The sequence below is a fragment of the Metarhizium acridum genome, assembly GCF_019434415.1.
Source record: "Metarhizium acridum strain ARSEF 324 chromosome Unknown scaffold_1, whole genome shotgun sequence".
In the NCBI taxonomy this organism is placed as follows: Eukaryota; Fungi; Ascomycota; class Sordariomycetes; order Hypocreales; family Clavicipitaceae; genus Metarhizium; species Metarhizium acridum.
The window spans coordinates 4,875,290-4,893,279 of NW_027094015.1; the positions used below are offsets into that span (position 1 = coordinate 4,875,290).

At 52.7% G+C, this 17,990-nt stretch overlaps 8 protein-coding genes across 9 annotated transcripts; 2 read left to right on the forward strand and 6 right to left on the reverse strand.

Annotated features, from left to right (window-relative positions):
• Positions 1-1,797: 1,797 nt before the first annotated feature.
• J3458_001519 (uncharacterized protein) lies at positions 1,798-2,427 on the reverse strand (the record flags this gene model as incomplete). Its single annotated transcript, XM_007812207.1, has 1 exon — positions 1,798-2,427. One exon carries the CDS (start codon positions 2,425-2,427, stop codon positions 1,798-1,800), a length of 630 nt encoding a protein of 209 aa, XP_007810398.1.
• A 3,506-nt stretch (positions 2,428-5,933) lies between these two features.
• Positions 5,934-7,796, forward strand: J3458_001520 (uncharacterized protein; the record flags this gene model as incomplete). Its single annotated transcript, XM_066116766.1, has 5 exons — positions 5,934-6,296; positions 6,448-6,723; positions 6,787-7,003; positions 7,061-7,653; positions 7,713-7,796. 5 exons carry the CDS (start codon positions 5,934-5,936, stop codon positions 7,794-7,796), a joined length of 1,533 nt encoding a protein of 510 aa, XP_065978652.1.
• A 445-nt stretch (positions 7,797-8,241) lies between these two features.
• Positions 8,242-9,568, reverse strand: J3458_001521 (uncharacterized protein; the record flags this gene model as incomplete). Its single annotated transcript, XM_007812209.2, has 2 exons — positions 8,242-8,724; positions 8,792-9,568. The coding sequence occupies 2 exons, from the start codon at positions 9,566-9,568 to the stop codon at positions 8,242-8,244; spliced, it is 1,260 nt and encodes a 419-aa protein (XP_007810400.2).
• Positions 9,569-10,938: 1,370 nt separating this feature from the next.
• Positions 10,939-11,424, reverse strand: J3458_001522 (uncharacterized protein; the record flags this gene model as incomplete). The annotated part of the gene is made up of 2 exons (XM_007812210.1): positions 10,939-11,049; positions 11,155-11,424. 2 exons carry the CDS (start codon positions 11,422-11,424, stop codon positions 10,939-10,941), a joined length of 381 nt encoding a protein of 126 aa, XP_007810401.1.
• A 412-nt stretch (positions 11,425-11,836) lies between these two features.
• On the forward strand, positions 11,837-14,982 carry SHP1 (protein phosphatase regulator). Of its 2 annotated transcripts, XM_007812211.2 has the most exons (3): positions 11,837-12,093; positions 12,157-12,581; positions 12,642-14,982. In XM_007812211.2, exons 1-3 carry the CDS (start codon positions 12,013-12,015, stop codon positions 13,393-13,395), a joined length of 1,260 nt encoding a protein of 419 aa, XP_007810402.2. In that variant the 5' UTR covers positions 11,837-12,012; the 3' UTR covers positions 13,396-14,982. The 2 variants fall into 2 exon arrangements, with proteins under 2 accessions (XP_007810402.2, XP_065978653.1); XM_066116767.1 differs by having other exon boundaries at positions 11,840-12,581; positions 12,642-13,588.
• GTR1 (GTP-binding protein gtr1) lies at positions 13,589-14,982 on the reverse strand. The gene is made up of 2 exons (XM_007812212.2): positions 14,732-14,982; positions 13,589-14,643 (listed from the first exon to the last, which is right to left on the reverse strand). Exons 1-2 carry the CDS (start codon positions 14,902-14,904, stop codon positions 13,740-13,742), a joined length of 1,077 nt encoding a protein of 358 aa, XP_007810403.1. The 5' UTR covers positions 14,905-14,982; the 3' UTR covers positions 13,589-13,739.
• Positions 14,983-15,548: 566 nt separating this feature from the next.
• On the reverse strand, positions 15,549-17,219 carry J3458_001525 (uncharacterized protein). Its single transcript, XM_066116768.1, has 2 exons — positions 16,750-17,219; positions 15,549-16,682 (listed from the first exon to the last, which is right to left on the reverse strand). Exon 2 carries the CDS (start codon positions 16,343-16,345, stop codon positions 15,638-15,640), a length of 708 nt encoding a protein of 235 aa, XP_065978654.1. The 5' UTR covers positions 16,346-16,682; positions 16,750-17,219; the 3' UTR covers positions 15,549-15,637.
• Positions 16,746-17,953, reverse strand: J3458_001526 (uncharacterized protein; the record flags this gene model as incomplete). Its single annotated transcript, XM_066116769.1, has 1 exon — positions 16,746-17,953. The coding sequence occupies exon 1, from the start codon at positions 17,307-17,309 to the stop codon at positions 16,746-16,748; it is 564 nt and encodes a 187-aa protein (XP_065978655.1). The 5' UTR covers positions 17,310-17,953.
• Between the last annotated feature and the right edge of the window lie 37 nt (positions 17,954-17,990).

The following is a 17,990-nucleotide window of genomic DNA, read 5'->3' on the forward strand; positions in this document are numbered from 1 at the left end:
ATGCCGATCGTCTCTCCAAGCTTGGGTTCCATGACATGGATGTGTTCGGGCAGTTACCCCGAAGTTTCGTCTTGAATCGATTCTCCACCGACATGTGTATGTGGGTTTTTGATCATGGACTTGATGTCTCCCGAACTGTTTTTCAAACTCCAACGGCTCTGAACTCTCAACTGTTTCATACGACGTCGGCGGGTCACATTGCATTCGTAAACCTCCCCGAAACACTCTCTGAAGATTCGTCCAGCCTCACTGGGTCGACGGAAGCTCTGTTTCACAAAATCCTACCCGTCGCACTACCCGACAACTGCAGATGCAGATGCCCATCTGGAGGTTGTAGTCCATTTGCATATCTTCTAAAGAGCATGACATGCCATTTCTTTTGTCTCCTGAAGGACGGCGATATGCGATTTTTGTTGGATGAAACCCAAGGCGTGATTTCCAATGGTCTGCATGTTTTGCGGCGTCTCAGTCTGGGCGCCGCCCTCCGCGTCGAAGATCACATCGCTGCCATGCGATTCCTCACAGTTGAGATGTTGGATATGGAACATACCTGTTGCCAAAAGCGGTATTCAGCGCGTACACGACTTTGGGAGTGAAAGCTATAGTATATTCGAAGACGAAACAGTGGTACAGCCCTTCGATACATGGCTAGAGGAATTTGAACAAGAGTTGTACGCGAGAGCTGCGAATATCTCCAGCCAGCCCAACGGCTTTGTCGAATTCCGGGACAATTACTGGCGCAAAAGGATTTCTATAGAGATTGGAAAATTTAACAACACTAGCAATTCAGAACCGAACCTGAGGAGAGCCGAAGAACTCGGCGTTGTGTAGGAGAAGGAGGGGGCCAGGGTATCGGGCTGCGAGATGAAGCCCAGCCCTGATAAAAATCCCTACAAGAAGAATCAAATAGAATACCGGCACTACGAGTTGGATAAAATTGCACCAGAGTAATGTCAATCAGTATTGCTGGTTGTCATGTTGGGCGGATGTCAAGCGCGAGGTATACGGAAGAACAGTCTGAATCCAGCGAGTCCGTGGCGTTGTCCGTTTACCTCCCGATATGAGTGTACACAGAAAGTTGCAACCTATTTGCTGTCCCATGGCAGCTTCCTATCACCCAAATTGTATATCAAGTCATGATAGCAACCAGAAAGTCCAAAAGAACTACTTTAGCCTCGAATCAGCAGGGTGCCCATACATATAATAGCCAGCAAAACTGCAACTTCAGGAGTCATGCAAGAACAGCAGGAAGAGACATTCCGTGTGACAAGGCTAGAAGTAATTTCTGATTGCCGCAATCCCCTCTGGCCGTACAACCATTCACCACACAAGTACGCTGCGTAGAAAGCGCATCACTCAGCAAATTGACGAGTCCACCTCGGGGGAACGATCATTGTCTCGAAAGAAGCGCAATGCAACACTGGCGGACAGCTTAATACGGTGACGCCATCGTGCCAACTTGCTAATGCTGGCCCAAGCCGCTAAACATCACCATTGCCACTTTTGTCCTCCCAAGAAAGTACTCGACATGTCTGTAAGTGCCGAAACACGGGTAAGGCGAAGACCGGGCCGTACCATGACGCCAATCTGCAGCAGCAAGCAAGAAAAATGCATCATGTTTCTCATATGACGAGGCCGAGGGGGCCAAGATATTAACACTAAGAATTAAGTTGCCCCTTTTACAAGGGCGCTAGAAATTTAGAATACACGCTTATCAGGCTGGTCTGGTCAGGGGCCATCAACACGCGATAACCGACGAAGCAAACACTGAACAAAATTATGCCCAAAGCCACGAATCTACCGAGGCTGAAGGGGAAACAGGCAGACCCCGTCGCGGACATCCGTACAGCAATCCACGATGGACTCATCCCCCCTCGTCCTGCCCTTCGCCCACTTCGCAAACAGAGCCACGTCGGCACACATGTACGGCAACAGCTCGTCGCTCTCTCTGTACAGCAGCTGCGCTACCCCCTGGGAGCGAACCCTCCGTGGACACACGTAAAACGTCCCGTTGCTCCCGTACACAAGCTGCGGCCCATCTTCCCGCGGGACGATTCTGACTCCGGCCGTTCCCTTCCTGCAGTCCATGCTGAGTGCGCGTTCGCCGTGCCCTCCCTTTGGAACGGATAAAGTCTTCATGTCTTCACCATCGCCGTACGCCACGCCCATCGTCTCCGGGTTGAACCAAAATGTGGTGCCGCTGGCCGTGCCGTTATCGCCAGGTTTCTTCAGCGAAAGGGGCTCATGGCAGCCGGACCCCGGCAGTGATGCGACCTCCCAGTTTTCAATGCCGGCCGTGAACTTGGTAATGTTGGGAGACTTGACGTGCGCTATGAGCTGGAAATTTCCCGAGAGCACAGGAAGATCCGGGGGCAATGTAAGCTGAGCGATCGATGTTGCGACGAGGAAGGAGTTGAATTTCGTCATTTTTTTTTTTAAAAAAAAAGAAGAAGTAGGAGAAGAAGCTCAAGACGCAGTGTTTATGGGGAGTTATGGTCTTCGCATTCGATTCAATTCCTGTCCTAGGCACCTAGGTAGTGACTTGATAACAGCGTTTGCTTGTTGCTCCGTGATAACGCGCTTTGATTACGATTTGACGTCACGCGGGGTGTGATCCCCCACCCCTAGGAATGAGCACAGTAGCGCGTTAATGTCCCTTGCAGAATGGTGAACGGCCGCAAAATTGCCTATAAAGGAAGTAGTCTGAGTCGTCTAAAATTGACCAGCCGTCACCGTTGCAGTTGGCATTTGGAATTCCTGCTCACTCTCTACCTCTCCGTGCAGCAATTGTCGCTTGTACGTGACAAACTCATGGCCATAAAGGTTTCTGGTCCAGAAGGAAGTATGCCCGCATGTTCCTTTTGGGGGGGGATCTTTAAATTCAGTCTTCTAGGTATAAAAAGTGCGGTTGCGGGATGGGCTGGTGAAGAAAACAACCCTGTTCTGGGCGCTCAAGATTAGCGCCCTGGGCATCGGCGAATGTGAAGTTCTGCGTATGCGATGTCTGTGAGTTTACTCGAGTTGTGTCAGAACTCAAACTGCAAGTGGCATTTATTTAGGCGAACATTGAGTTGAACCGCTTTTGTGTGATGCAGGGAGTTTGGCAGAAGGCGGCAAGGGTCCGTGCCCGATGTCGTCCCATGTTGCGAAACAGCCCAGTTGACAGGGCTGATCTATTTGGTGGCTTGGATGTTCCATCGACAAGGACACAGGTGAGTGGATTGGACTGCCACCCTGTCACTTGAGACGGTTGGGGATCCAAATCGATGAGTTGATGCCCCTGATGAAAACATGAACCAGTTCATCTAGGATTAGAACGGTGTTTTCTTGGTGGCGTCGTGGTGCCTTGCATGCTGTTCACATTGCTACCATAACCTCGACCTCGGACTGGACTCCGGCAAATGCTGATCTGGTCTGCTCCGTGCGACGTAAGCACTCCGGATGGCATACATGTCTAGGGCGGGCAGACATGCGACGGAGTACTACCAGATCCAAAGCAAAATGCAGTCGCCGAATTTTTCGCTCAACCGCCGGCCACCGGCCACCGGCTCCCGCTGCACGTCTAGGAACTAGCCGTTCGCCTGACAAATAACTCCGAGCTCTGGGCTGAACAAACGAGGCCTAGGCAAAGATGGAGGCACGCAGGGTCTAATGGTTCGCTGCTTCGGGAGGATTTGGTGTTTTGTCGCACAACTTGTCTGGTGCCGAGAGTCACGGGCCATTCACTCTCTTCAACAGGATATGCTGTGCGATCGCATCCCTGAACGAGGAATGATGCATTGCTGGTCAAGGTCGCCGTCTGGTTGGTCCTGGTTGAGTAAACGTGCAAAATGCAAAGTCAGATGTCAGGTCCTTTTTTAGTGTATGCGTTTTGCTAGGATTGGGGGTGTTGGGGATGTTGGGATTGTAGGTGCGGCAGTTGTACGGAGTACAGAGCAAAGCATTTCAACAGCAACCACGACTTCGGCCAAGACGTGATGGACCTCTAGGAAGGGAAGGAGCCATCTCGTCCAATGCGGAAGCAGACACCCGCACATGCACCTTGGATGGCACCTTTATTTCGCCGTACTTAAGCAACCCAGGAGAGACGCGGATAAGGCTCCGTATCCCGTAGCCTACAACAAGTTCCCATCACAATTCCTCGCTGCTTGTCCATATCGTGCGTCGTGTGCGCCATCATTGCCGGCGCCTGGCCTGGGCCACATGGCTGCCACTGCTCGGTACACCTACCAGACCATACAAGTAGACTTGATTGCTCACCTGCACCACCTGCAGTGAACACTACCAACACCCACCTGCACCACATCCTTGCGTCACACATGCAGCTCGGAATGCATCTCGGAACCTTGACAACGACAACCGTTGTACATTACTTACTACCTGCACATACCTGTACATTGGCTGCGGGTCGTCCCATGCATCTCTCGGTCAATTGGCAACCAGATGGTCATGTAACACATCGCAATGGCCACTTAGCAAGGTTTGCCCTCAGCCCTGAATGCTTGCTCGAGGTCCTTTCATCATTCAGAAAGTCTCGGCTCTCTTCTATGTGTGCCTACCTGCCTCGGTAGGTACTTGACCTAGTAGGCATTCCACCCGCGCAAAAGACCACAGACAGACAGCCGAGAGGGAGAAGGCAGACCGATTCACCCGTAGACGCCAAGAGAGCGCGGCTGCGAGATCAAGGGCTCCTGCATGACGCATCGAGTCCTTCTCTACATTCTGAATTAGGCTGGGCCCAGCGACTGGCCACGGCCGTTTGGATAGCAGTTTGGACCTAGGCTAGGCGTTGCACAAGTTTCTTGCTTCCACCCCAGAATGCTTGTGCCTGTGCTCCGTGGCTGGACATGTTCGGGCAGTTTGCTCATCCAGACCCACGGAGCGTAGACCCTGACCCTTTCCTTCTGGTTTTTGGGAGGCACGGGGAATCCATCCGCCATCTAACAACACAGGGGGCCTAGACACCAGCGGGCCAGCCCATTCGGCTCTATGACCAACGGCCGCAAAACCGCACCGACTATACCGACTGACTCGGGAGGAATAGGTAGGGCAACACACTTCTCAAAACCGTTGATCGACGGTCGCTAACCAGGGGCATGGAAATCTAGGGCAGCCACTGGGGCTAGCATGAGGTGTTATTGCTGACCAGGCCACAGCAAATTATAAATTATACTCGACTCCATCAATTGCAGCGCCTTGTTGCTGCTGCCGACCCAGCCGAGAGAACAAGACGAGTAAAGGAGCGACGCATTACACCGTCCAGCAACATAGCAGGCCGACCTACGACCGCTGCAAATTAGAGATTTATAGACTTTGCAAGTGAGATAACCGCGAATTTGGTTGGGTTCGGGGCATACTTGACATATTTGGAAAGCCCCGAACCACTCCAGGCGCGGTTGGTTCAGCACCAATCGGCGTTGCATCCGCCCAAAACCAGCCAGCATCATAGTACTCCGTACTTGGTGGTGGACCGACCACAAATCCCAGCTAGGTCAGACTTGACTTCTGCGACACGGCCACTGAGCTGCCTGCTCCATCGTTCAGTCCCCGCCTGGACCCCTGCTCTCGTTTCTCAAGTTGCTCGACGTCCTAGGAGCCTTCGCCGCCATTCAAAAACATCCATCTTGCTCGCTCATTCCTGGTCCAGAACGTCACGGTCGTTAATTCGGTTCGATTTTACCTGGCTCGCGACTCGGACAACCTTGGATTGAGTATATCTGTTCACCGCACCACCAGATCCCGTGGTAATAATAACCCCGCGAGCATCAAGTGCGCCATCGTCTAGCACATCTGCAATCACGGCACGATCTGTCACTTGTCACCTGCGGCTCCTGAGCCGAGCAGAGCTCTCCCCGCACCCTGCCCCTCATCGGCCACCTGCGAGTGTGCCTGGTTGAGTTCTGCCCTTTGTATCAGATAACTAGCCAACCACAATGGGCTTCTTTTCGCGAAAGGACAAGGTCCCCAAGGGTAACTCATCCATTCTAGCTTCTCATTCAACAACCAGCATTGCCTCTGGAAATTCACGAGGCATCGGAAACCGCACCTCAGCCGGAAGTTTCACGTCAGCAGGCACACCGCTACCACCAATGTCGCCAATCAAGTTACCCAAAGTCGATCTTCCTCGACCCCCCGATCCTCAGTTGGACCCTGTCGGATACCTCCGCAGCTTGGGTGCCGTGAGAGAGAGGAGCAAGATCATCATGGACAAGGCGACGCGTAACGAACTTAATCACTTTGATGTTGATCTCGCCAAGTTGCCTAACGTCGTCACCTTTGTTTCTGGCCTAATCAAGGTATGTCCATCTCTATAATACATGTTTTACCCAGCTATTTCCCCGCACGCATCATCTCACTTTTTTTTTTGGCCGATGTCATGACGTTTCCCATAACCCCTCTCTCGGAAACACGGTCTGAACATAAAATCCGAATTAACATGGGCCACAGCGGGACTACGAGGCACCTTTTAACACCATACCCGGACATGGACGGTATCAGCATTTCTGCGTCGGCGGTCAGGATCGCGTGAAGGAGTTGCTCGATTCCTGGCCAGAGTCTGTTGACAGCACCGAGCGTTGTCGTCGACTGATTGACCTGTTCTTGATCAGCGTACTGTTGGATGCTGGTGCCGGTACTCAGTGGAGCTATAAGAGCACGGAGAATGGGAAGATTTATCGACGATCCGAAGGGTTGGCCGTCGCCAGCTTGGAAATGTTCAAAGAGGTAAGAATGTCCACAGCCCTTCAAATTGGCAAGTCGAACTGTCAAGGCTGATGACTACTCAAGGGTCTCTTCTCCGGAAACGCAAGCAACAAATTCCAAGTCGACAAAGATGGGCTCAAAGCCCTGACTGTGGAGAAGCTTGAAGCAGGGCTTCAATCTCGCCCTGGGGGCGAACTGGCTGGCTTGGAGGGTCGCACCGAGCTCCTTATCCGACTTGCCGGTGCTCTCAGTGATAAAGCTGAGTACTTTGGTGCAGATGGCAGACCTGGCAATATGATCGGTATGGAACAAGCGCTGCATAGCTCAAATGCCTATTTCTCTGACAATGACGCCTTAGACCACCTGCTTTCACACCCTTCAACACAGGCGTCTTCTATGTTAATTGTACCGTTGCCGGTCCTATGGAACGTCCTAATGAATGGTCTAGCGCCTATCTGGCCCCCATCACGAACAGCCTTGAATGGCGTCTCTCTTGGAGACGCATGGCCTTGCCAAGCTATGCCCAATCCTGGTGCCGCATCCTGGGAATCTATCTTGCCGTTCCACAAGCTCACCCAATGGCTCACATACTCTCTCATGCAGCCAATGCAGTCGCTCCTGAACATGCACTTCGCTGGTACTGAATTACTTACTGGTTTACCAGAGTACCGTAACGGCGGGCTGTTTGTAGATCTTGGTGTACTGAATTTGAAGAAGGATGACATGGAGCGCGGCCTCCAAAACTACGCCGATTATTGCCGCCGGACCGGCCATAACGGGGTGGAGGTAGCCCCCATGTTTGAGCCTAGCGACGATGTCGTGGTTGAATGGCGTGGCGTAACAGTCGGTCTGCTTGATTTGCTCTGTGCAGAGGTCAACAAGCATCTTAAAAATGAACTGGCTGGTAATGAGATGACTCTGCCCCAGCTCTTGGAGGCGGGGAGTTGGAAGGTGAGTTTACTATTCTGGCAGCCATGCTCGTCTGACGTTACTAATCCATCATCGGTCAGGGGGGCCGCGAAATTGCCGAGATCAATCGGCCAAATACCAAGGAGCCGCCAATCCTTATTGACAGTGACGGAACCGTATTCTAGTTCGTGACAGCAACAAAGGGGCTGGGCGGGAGAACAAACTGATCCTTACTTGGTCATTATTACGAGCCACATGACGTAGGGTAGGAGGAACAGTAGATACCTTTTTTGCACAACGATATCCCTACAGTATAAATCACTGAATGAATACTTTTGCCCCGAGATTAGTCATACGAATAGATGGTCCGCGAAAGGGCTATTTGGCCGAGGGTCTGTTTCCATTGAGTTTGTATTTTTCTTCTTTTGATCTCCAAGAGCCCTTTCAAAATAGCAGGGGGATGCGCTGTGTTTTAAAACTCTAATGTACAAACCACGATTTTCTCTGGAGATGAATCTAACCCTGCCGGAGCCACCACATTCTCCCCCAAAGCCTCTAGATACCCATTTTTGTACATGAAATGCATAAAAGTTACATGTTCGTCCACCATATCGAACAGCATTCACCACACTACCTCTTCGCCTTGTACTTTTTCTCGAATTCCTCACGTTCCTGCTGCTTGCGGGTATCCTCCAACTTGCGCATCAGCTCCTTTCGCTTCCTCTCAGCCTTTTCCTCATCGGTGCCGCTATACGTTCCCGTATAATTTGTGATTTGGTCAGACATGCCCTTCTTCATGTCGTTGAGGCTGGATTCGAGGCGTTCTCGGAGACCAGGTTCGGGGGCGTTGGCGGCACGGGGAGCCTCGTACGTGGTTTTCCGGGGGGCGGTGGATGAGGAGGCGGTAGGGTGCGGGGGTAGGCCGACGGTTCGTCGGACGAGGGCGTTATTGAGGACTATGGCGGTGATGAGGGTGGATGCGCCGAGGGCAACAGTCATGAGGTTGACGGCGGCGGAGAGGAATGTGGTGCCGATGAAGCCGACGACGCCGAAGACGTAGGTCATTGTTTTGAGCATCTTCTTTTGCGATTCGGGGGTGTGCTTGGCATTGATCTGTACGGCATTAGCTGGTGGACAGGGGAGGGGATTTGGAGGATAGCAAGGGGGGTGGAAACCGTACGGCTAGAGCGCCAACCATGAGAGCGGTACCGGCGGCAGGGAGGATGAAGTATGGGTCGGTGGCCGTCAGGTCGGTGAACCACAGGTACCCGGCGGTCTCCATGGCCGGCACGGGAACATTCGCCATGCCGCTGACGATTCGGAACAGTCCAAATGTGAACGGGATCTGGCCAAAGGACCACAGCATGCCCCAGTTGTTGACGCCGTACTGCTCCTTGAGCATCTTGTTCAGATACTGGCCCTTCTGGCGCATCTCGTTGTCCTGGTTTGCGAAGCCCTGCTGGACCAACTTCATGGCTTCTTGGGAACGGGGGTCCTTGCGCAGGTTCTGCATGACGGCGTTGAACTTGAGACTGCGGATCTGCGGGTAGAACATGATGCAGCGCAGGAGGACGGCCGTGGCCATGATGGAAGCCCCCCATCCGAGGCCGCTGTAGATGTGGACGTGCTCGAGGGCCCATTGCATGACAGACGTGGGACCGGTGCCGAAGTCTAGGCCCAGGGCTTTCAGGTATCCGATCTGTTCGGACATGTTGAGAATGTCCTGCCCGTTGACGATGTCGGAAATTGAGGAGAGGTCGACTTCGGACGCTGGGACTGCGGGTTCCGTGGGCGGCGAGGGGACGTCGTTTTCGGGGGTTGGGTCTACGGGACGGACGGCCTCGGATGTGATTGTGGTGGTCTCGGGCTTTGAGGCCGCGGGTTCTTCCTCGGGCGTCTTCTTCTTGCCGTAGCCCCAGAGTGAGAACTGCCGAGATGAGGATACGCCCCCCAGCATGATGGGCGGAGCGACATGTCGGCTCCGGAATGGTGACGTTGTCAAGCTAGACAAGTTGAGTCGCGGGGATGTCCCGAACTGACGATCGTTCCTAAGTCTTTGTGAGAGGGCGCTCGAGGGGTTCTTAAAACCGGGGAGCTTTGTCAGTATTCTAGCCGCGACGCAAGCCTCTTTGGGTACGATGGGAGAACTCATAACGAGATGCAGGGAGAGGGAGTTTTCTTACGGCCCATCTACTCTGGAGTTGCCTCCGCGCCCCCAATGATGGCGCAGAGCGCGCAATGGCTCGACTGGGAAGCATCGCGGCGATTGTGGTGACGGTGGTATGGGGAATTTTAGCACGCGATGTTTCCACGGCCGTTTTGGCTCGTAGTTTGTTGGACGATTTTTTGGGGACCTTGGGCGGGTAATTGTCGGGTGTTCCTGGGCCTGGCTGATGTCGGCTAAAGTACTCCGTATGCACGTTATCGATAAGAAAGTTAGGCAGGAATATGTAGTGACTTGGAGGTTGCAATTGATAAATATTACGATGCTCTTTGTAAAAGGTATATGCGGTGGTCATGTTGTGTGAGTACAAAGTGACATGTCTGAATTTGCGCTTCTATGAACACGACAGGTTGCGCATTGGCAGCAGATTGGAAACTTCGGTATGTCGGCTGGTATTGGGCAAAAAGTGGCCTGTAAGACGTGCAGAGGTTTACACTTTGCTAACAGGTGAACTAGATTGCTGACTTCATGGACTGCGTGCAGCTATATAATCGACCAGTCAAGGTTCGGGAAACGTTTGGCTCTCATGTATTTATGTACAGAAGACCTCGCCAAAGCGGCACACACACCCATTAACTACGGAAAGGAATTTGCTGACACCATACAGTTGACTAACATGACCATTGGCTACAGGATCCAAGGCCAAATTCTATGACTAGGGTTTAACCGTCATTTTCGAATGTAGGGTCTCTCGTGATGCTTTCCTGACTAGACCTGTATCCCCCCAATTGTCACAATGCGATATCGGATGTCAATGCCCATTCGTAAGAAGATGAACAAGGACTATCTCGAAATAGAGTTGAATCGTCGACATCTAATATTTGCAGTTGGTTTAATCTGGTGAGGCTCGCACTCATGAGGCCAGGTCTCAGCCGACAGATATATACATACAATCACCTTCAACACTCCTACGCCTTGACATGTCGTGCCTCTTATTAAGCTCACATGAAACCAAATGAAGCAATTGCCCCAATTTTTATTATAACGCCGCTCGCCTGTCGTGGCTAGATGATTCGTAGACCCAGCGATGATGTAGCCGATCGTTTCCAACGCCATGATAAACTCGGAATCCCCAAGTAATGCTTATATTGTGCATCCCTCCTCTATTCCAAGCTTGCCAAGTCATCTAACGAAGGTCCTGGTCCTTGTCGCCGCTCTCGGACCTCAATCCCCGGCCCGATCGGGTGCGCCCGTCTTCGTGACACGGGAAAGACCTACGGCATATCTATCAGCTAATGGTCGGAAACATGACAGCACGAGAGCAAAGCAGGTGTGGCTTTGCATCATAAATGCCTCATTAGTAAACGGTTCCAGCATACCTTTGTGCCTCCCCAACCTAATCTGAAGGCAGCTTCGTGAGCAAACAGCTCCCCGAATCCCAACATCATACCATTGATAAAAGGAAGCAGCAGGTTGATAGCGGCGCCTCGTATTAATGACCAAACAGTGGGCGGCTTGTAGAGAATGACGGGAGAGGCCGAGCTCTCAGGTGAGGTGGAGAGCTCCTCGCCTGGGGAGTATTGTTCGCTGTCAGAATGCATCGTGATGCCAGACTCGGCGAGGTGACTTGATGGATCTTCTGAGGCCATTGTAGGCGGTTGACCTCGTCTATGTCAGTGGTAGACTCTCGTTGGACGTGCCGCCGTCTCTGCCAGTGCGAGTAGGCTAGATGTCGGCTCTGCGGGCGATGGATGAAGAATCCGTGGGCAGCAACTCGGTGCTGTTGGGGTACGCCTCGCAGGTCGGAAGTGCGCGATCTCATCTACGAGTACCGAGTACGGACCACGAAGTACGGTGTAGAGAGAACTGTTGAGTGACTAAGCAGAGGAGCCGTGCTCGGTGGCCGCCTGGCAACTGGCAGGTGGCCAAACGCGCATGTGTATGAGCACATGTGGGGTCGCGCCACTTGGCATGGGCTTCTGGGGGTACGACGCGGGACAAGGCCAGAGTCATGACGAGAGTCCCGCTGCCTGCCGCCCATTGACAAACAGCTTAGTTCTGTCATCTTCCATCATCCTTCATACGTTTCTCTATCTCACAGGACAGCCTTGGCTACCAATATATCGACCAGTCGTGTTCTAACCCAGGTATTCGTCAGAAGGGGTATCGCAAGATAATTTCACCTCCTCGACTTCTGTCTGTTCAGTTGCCCCGCGCTCTGGGCACGTCATTATACCATGGCTGACAACCATGACACTCCCAACCGGGAGAAGCTTGTCCAAGACTTTATAGCCATGTGCAACTGCAGTCCGGAGCAGGTATGGCATCTACAGCTGGGAATCTTCTTGCTGTCAAGAATAGTGACCTAACGTCTTTGTCAGGCAACACAATACCTCGATGCCAATCAATGGGATCTTCTGGCCGCTTGCAACAGCTTTTTCCAGGACGATGACGAAGCGAGGATGCAAAGCGGATCGGGCGACTCAATGCCCGAGTCCGCGTATACTGGACCTCGTACGCTCGACGGGCGGCCTGCTCCCGCCGCCGCTTCGTCTAGCAGAGGAGGCCCTCAGACTACGTCACAACCCAAGAGGAAAGGCATTGCGACGTTAGGGTCTCTTGGTGGCGGTGCCCATTCCCACGATGACGACGGAGACGACGATGACGACGACGAGGACGATGATGATGATGAGGGCCGTGGCAATCTTTTTGCTGGCGGTGAGAAATCTGGACTTGCCGTACAGGACCCGCACCAAGAAGGTAGCCAAAAAAAAATCATCAATGATATTCTGGCCAAGGCGAAAGCGTGAGTTGACTGTGCTGTCGAGAGATGGAAGAAGTACACGTGGTTAACTATGTACTGCAGCAATGCATCCCGCCCCGATCAGTCTGTGGACGAACCTCGTCCGTCTGGTCCATCGCGCTTCCGCGGTGCTGGCGTCACACTGGGCGGTGAGGGCGTTGAAAGCCGCAGGATTCCTGATCCTCTGGGCGCTGCTCCTACATCCAGTGCCCAGCCTGAGGAGCGCGTTCTACACATCTGGCAGGACGGTTTCAGCATTGATGATGGGGAGCTTCGACGATTTGACGACCCAGCCAATCAAGCGGATTTGCAAATGATAAAATCAGGTCGCGCTCCGCTACACTTGATGAATGTCCAACATGATCAGCGAGTCGACGTCAAGCTGCATCGGCACGAAACCCCTTACAAGCCACCGCCCAAGAAGTATAAACCTTTCTCTGGAACAGGTCAGCGTCTGGGAAGTCCTGTACCTGGCGTTGGTACTCCCGCTCCGCCAGCTGCTTCCACAACAACAGCAGCAGCCTCATCAGCAGCAGCAGCGTCGGCAAACCCGGAGCCATCCATCGACTCTTCACAGCCTACTGTCATGATCAGAATTCAGATGCCAGACGGAACGCGACTCCCAGCTCGCTTTAATACCACCAATACTGTGGGAGATGTCTATGGATTTGTGCAGGGGGCGTCGCCAGAGACTAGAACTAGATCGTGGGTCCTCGCCACGACCTTCCCGAACAAGGAACATACTAATAAAGACTTGGTACTGGGTGATATGGCGGAATTCAAAAAGGGCGGAACAGCTGTTGTCAAATGGACTTAGAGTAACGATTATAGATACTTCCGAACCGGCAATAAGTACCGAGTAAAAAACAGGAACGGAACGGAGGGGTGGCTGATACAACAGCCTACATTAGTAAATATGGAACATGCAAATCAATACAGGGCGAAGAAGCTGCCCACGATAAACAAGTCTTTCTGATCTCGAATGAGAATCAAAGCCATTAAAAATTTGTACATAGTCATAAATGCCTTTCGATATTTCATGTCAAATCCGCGTGAACAGACCAATTGGTATCATCGCTCCAAAACTCCAGACTGAACCCAGCTATCGCTTCTCATGCGTTATTGTAATAGAATTCCTTAGCCTTGGCGATTTCTCCTTTTCTATGACGACGCAGGAGGCACGACCGTCGCAGTTACGGCGTGTGGAGCCGGGCCATCCAGAAATTTGAAATGCTCAATCGCAATCTGACAGTTGAGCATTGCCGCATTGAATCTAGCCTCACCCGGGGGAAGCACCACCATGAGATACGTATTCGTCGTGAATTTCAAAATGAACAAGTTGAAGCGCGTGCCCGCTTTATGCTCCATGCGAATAAACTGCTCTGCATTCCTAGACGTTCCCGTAAAGCGCGAAATGCTCTGCTTGAAATGCTTCATGATGTTCGACATGCGCTCCAGCCTATCCTCTGTCGGATTCCGCCGCCCCTCGGTGGACGTCCACGACGAGACTGCCAGAAAGGACGTGCGCTCAAAGAGCAGCAGCTCCTCCGCCTCAATTGCCACGCCCAGATTGGCGAGGTTGCGCTCAATGACGGCCAGGTTGGGCACCAGGTCGTGGATAATGGATGCCCAGGCCTTGTACAGGCTCTGGTCCCAGATGGATGTTGCAAAGGGCGTGAGCTCAACGGTGCTCGCGTCTCCGCCAACAGAGTTGATGTACTCGGTGGTCTTTTGCTTGACGGTGCGCACGCGCTCGTCGTAGACGGTCTCGCGGGCGGTGGGGACGACAAGGTCCATCTTGTGTATGAGGATGTAGATCTTGGCGGCGGGCGAGTATTGCAGGAGGGCGGAGAGGATGGACACGTAGGTTGCCAGGTCGCGGTCTACGTCGCGCGATTCAATGTCGAAGACGTATATGAGGACGCCGACGTTGGAGAAGACGTGGACGCGTTGTTGGGAGAGGTAGTTCTCCATGAAGGCTTCCTGGCCGCCACAGTCCCAGAGGTTGAGGGTGAGGTTGCCGAGAAACTTAACGTGGGAGAGGTCGATGTCGATGGTGGCGCCGCTGTTGGGGAGGTACATTTCGAATTTCAGTCACCGAGTGGAAGGGCTAGAGGGCCCCCTTGGCAGGGACGGAGGGAGGGAGAGCTTACAGTCGTCGAGTATCCCGGGCAATGTAGTTGCTGAAGATGATGCTCCTCATGGAGGACTTGCCGGATCCAGATTTGCCCATGAGGAGAACCTTCTTCTTCTTGGGCTTTTTGACTTCGTTGCGGACTTCGGCTGGACCCGCATCAGCGGGAGGGTGGTCCGGATGAGGCGCCATGGTTGTCAGGTGTAGATTGGTGCTGCTGTGTGCGGCAGTTTGGCGAGATGTGGTTTGGTGTTGGTGGTGGAATTTGAGGTTGAAAAGCGGCAGAATGGCACCCGGGGTGCCAGACTGGGCGGGACCAACGTGGGGTAGCTTGGGCGGTGAGCAGGAGAGAGACTGAGGCAGGCATTGTTTTCGGAGTGAAGCTGATGATTCACTTGAAACAGTCAAGGTGGTTGACATTGACATGCATGTGTTTTAAAAATATTCCTTTAGACTCCACTTGGGTAACTTGCATGGCTTTTCTAAGCAGCGGCAGGGTTTAACTTGAATATAGGTAGCACAAGCTCAGATTGTGAAATGGTCCATCTGTGGAAGCGAACTTGTCGGTTTGAGAATGACTGACTGGTTCAATGAAGAGTAAGGCATAGTTGGACCCTAACGACACAGGCCATTATTATTATTTAAACAACACCAGGTGAACGTCAATTTTCAGTTGTAGATGTCATTGTGGCTGTGGATTTCCCAGCATTGACCCCAAACATAGCCGTCACATGCGAAGTACAGGGTAGGTAGGTGTCTAGTGGTTACACGTGCTGGCTTCTCCTACGCGAGACGAGAATTTTGCATCATGATTGTATTCAATTCATGCTGGCATCCTTCTTCAGGGCTTGGCCACGGTAAGATGCCTAGGTACATAAGCGCCTATATACCCAGGTACTTACTGTAAACAATTCGATGAGCCATGTCACTTTCTCTCCTCAAGCTCTACTCGACCCTTCTCCTCGTCCTCACTCTCCATAACCTTGGTAGACGATACCTCGCTATTTACGCCAGCAACCTTATTCTCAAAATCGCGCCCACGACGCTCAGGACCAAACATGGTGGTGAAGATGATGCCAAGGGAAATGATGGCAGTGGCGATGCCCATGACTGGGCCGTAAGCTTCTGCCTTGCCGCCATTAGGCTTGGTCACAAACGTCCTCTCGGCAATGGCATTCACAATCTGTGCTGAAGGCGAAGAGATCATGTTGCCAATCTGATAGGTAACGCCGGGGAAGGTAGATCGGAAGGCCACGGGAGAAAGCTCGTTCAAGTGAATGGGAACCACACCCCAAGCTCCCTGGACGAAGAATTGCATGAAGAAGCCAGTCGCGCTCAGGGCACGCTCCCCGGTGGGCAAAACCCAAGCCGGGATCAAAATAGCTGCCATCAGGGCCGCACCAATGATGGTTCGACGGCGGCCAATGAATTGCGACATGTACCCCAAAATGGTACCGCCGACACATGCACCAGCCTTCATCAGAATCGAGGCTCTGGAAGCCCCAGCATTATCCAACTCTTTCTGAGTAAGCATGAAGGTGGTGTATGAATCTTGCGAAGTGTGGGAAAAGTAGTTGAACCACATCATCAGAAGGGTGCAGTATACACACATCTTCCACTCGAGCTTGAGCATCTTGACGGTGTCACGCCAGAATGCGCCAGGGCTGGCTGCCTTCTTACCCTTCTTCTTGGCTTCCAAGAACTGCTGCGACTCGGGGAATAGGATACGGATGAGGCCGATGGCAATGGAAAACCCGGCTATACGCAAAGCGCAGACATCAAGTTAACACTCAAAAGAACCCCCAAATACACTTATATTTCTCACGCATCGCCACATACCAGCAATCCAGAAGACAGTCTTCCATGTGCTCGTCCCCCCGCCAACGCCGAGATTGGCGCACGCAGCCAAGACATAGCCGAACGAATAGCCCTGCTGCAGGATACCAGACATCAAGCCACGAGCGTTAGATCTGGCCAAGAAAGCAATGGCTTGTCAGCGTGGCGCTTTTCATATTTCAACTTCAGACGAGCACTTACGGGCATTGTTCGAGGGACATGGCAATGGCATTGCCATAGACACCCCCCATGAAGAGACCGAATAAACTTCGGACAGCGAGGAACTGCTCAAAAGTCTTGCTGTAAATTGTCGCGATTTGCAAAAGACCGAGAACGAGCATGTTCACCACCATGGGCCACTTGCGGCCCCATTTATCACCTGCAAGGCCGAAGAAGGCTGCACCAACAGATCGAAGCAGCAGCGTCAAGGTAATGGCGGTGGTGATGTCAGTCTTGGACCGGCCGTAGTAAGCGGCTAGCTTCTTGGTCTGAATCGACAGGGCGTGGAAGTCGAACGCGTCGGCCGTCCAAGAGAAGAAACCAACCAGGAAGAAGAGCCAGTTCTTTGCAGATAGCTGAGCCATGAGACTGATGGGATTCACGAAGCGGTCAGGGTCCCTCCATTCACAACGAGTCTCTCCGTACTCGTTGGAAAGAACCACACGTTGTCGCCAAATTAACAAGTCCTTGAAGGATTGCTTTGCCGTGGGAATTATACCCTTGGCCAGAGGGTCGGCCGGCTCGTTCTCTCTCGGCGCCATTGCGAAAGACGCCACGAATCAGAACGAGGAAGTTCGAGGAAGCAAAGTCACGGATATCTGTCGCTTGATTGACTGGCAGCAGCGTTCTTATAGACGAGTCACTCTGGATCCCTGGTTGGAATGGAGAGGAGTGAGGGGGAGACATTCTTGGATGAGAGAGCACACGAGTGTCTTGGCTATATATAGAAAACAGTTTGAAGGGACGGGCTCATGTCGAGTATGCCCCTGTGATCTTTCTGAGACCTGGAGAATGCTGGGGAGGTTGCAAGCGCACACGCCACGCCCTGCAGGGTGTCTCCAAGACGAGACTCGTTGCTCTTCTATGGAGTACTCGGTACAAGGCATGGGGTTTCTCGAAAGGAACGAAAATTTGTCGGTCGTTCCCGGCGTTACATGACAAAAAGTATCGCAGGCAACCAACAGTACACACATGCATCCCCAGTCTACTCCGTAACCACCCACAAGCCGGGACCCGACGGCTTCTTCACCTTCTCTTTGTGTGTTAGCGTTTGCTGACGAGGTGAGGAATCTGGGGATACCCTTCTAGCAGAAAGGTGTGGCCTGTGATTTGATCCTGTCCCTATCTCTAGACTGACATGCTGATTTGGACCAGGCTAATGCTCCGAGTAGATACTGAGTCGAGGCTGGCCCGGGGGGGGGGGGGGGGGGGGGGGGGACACG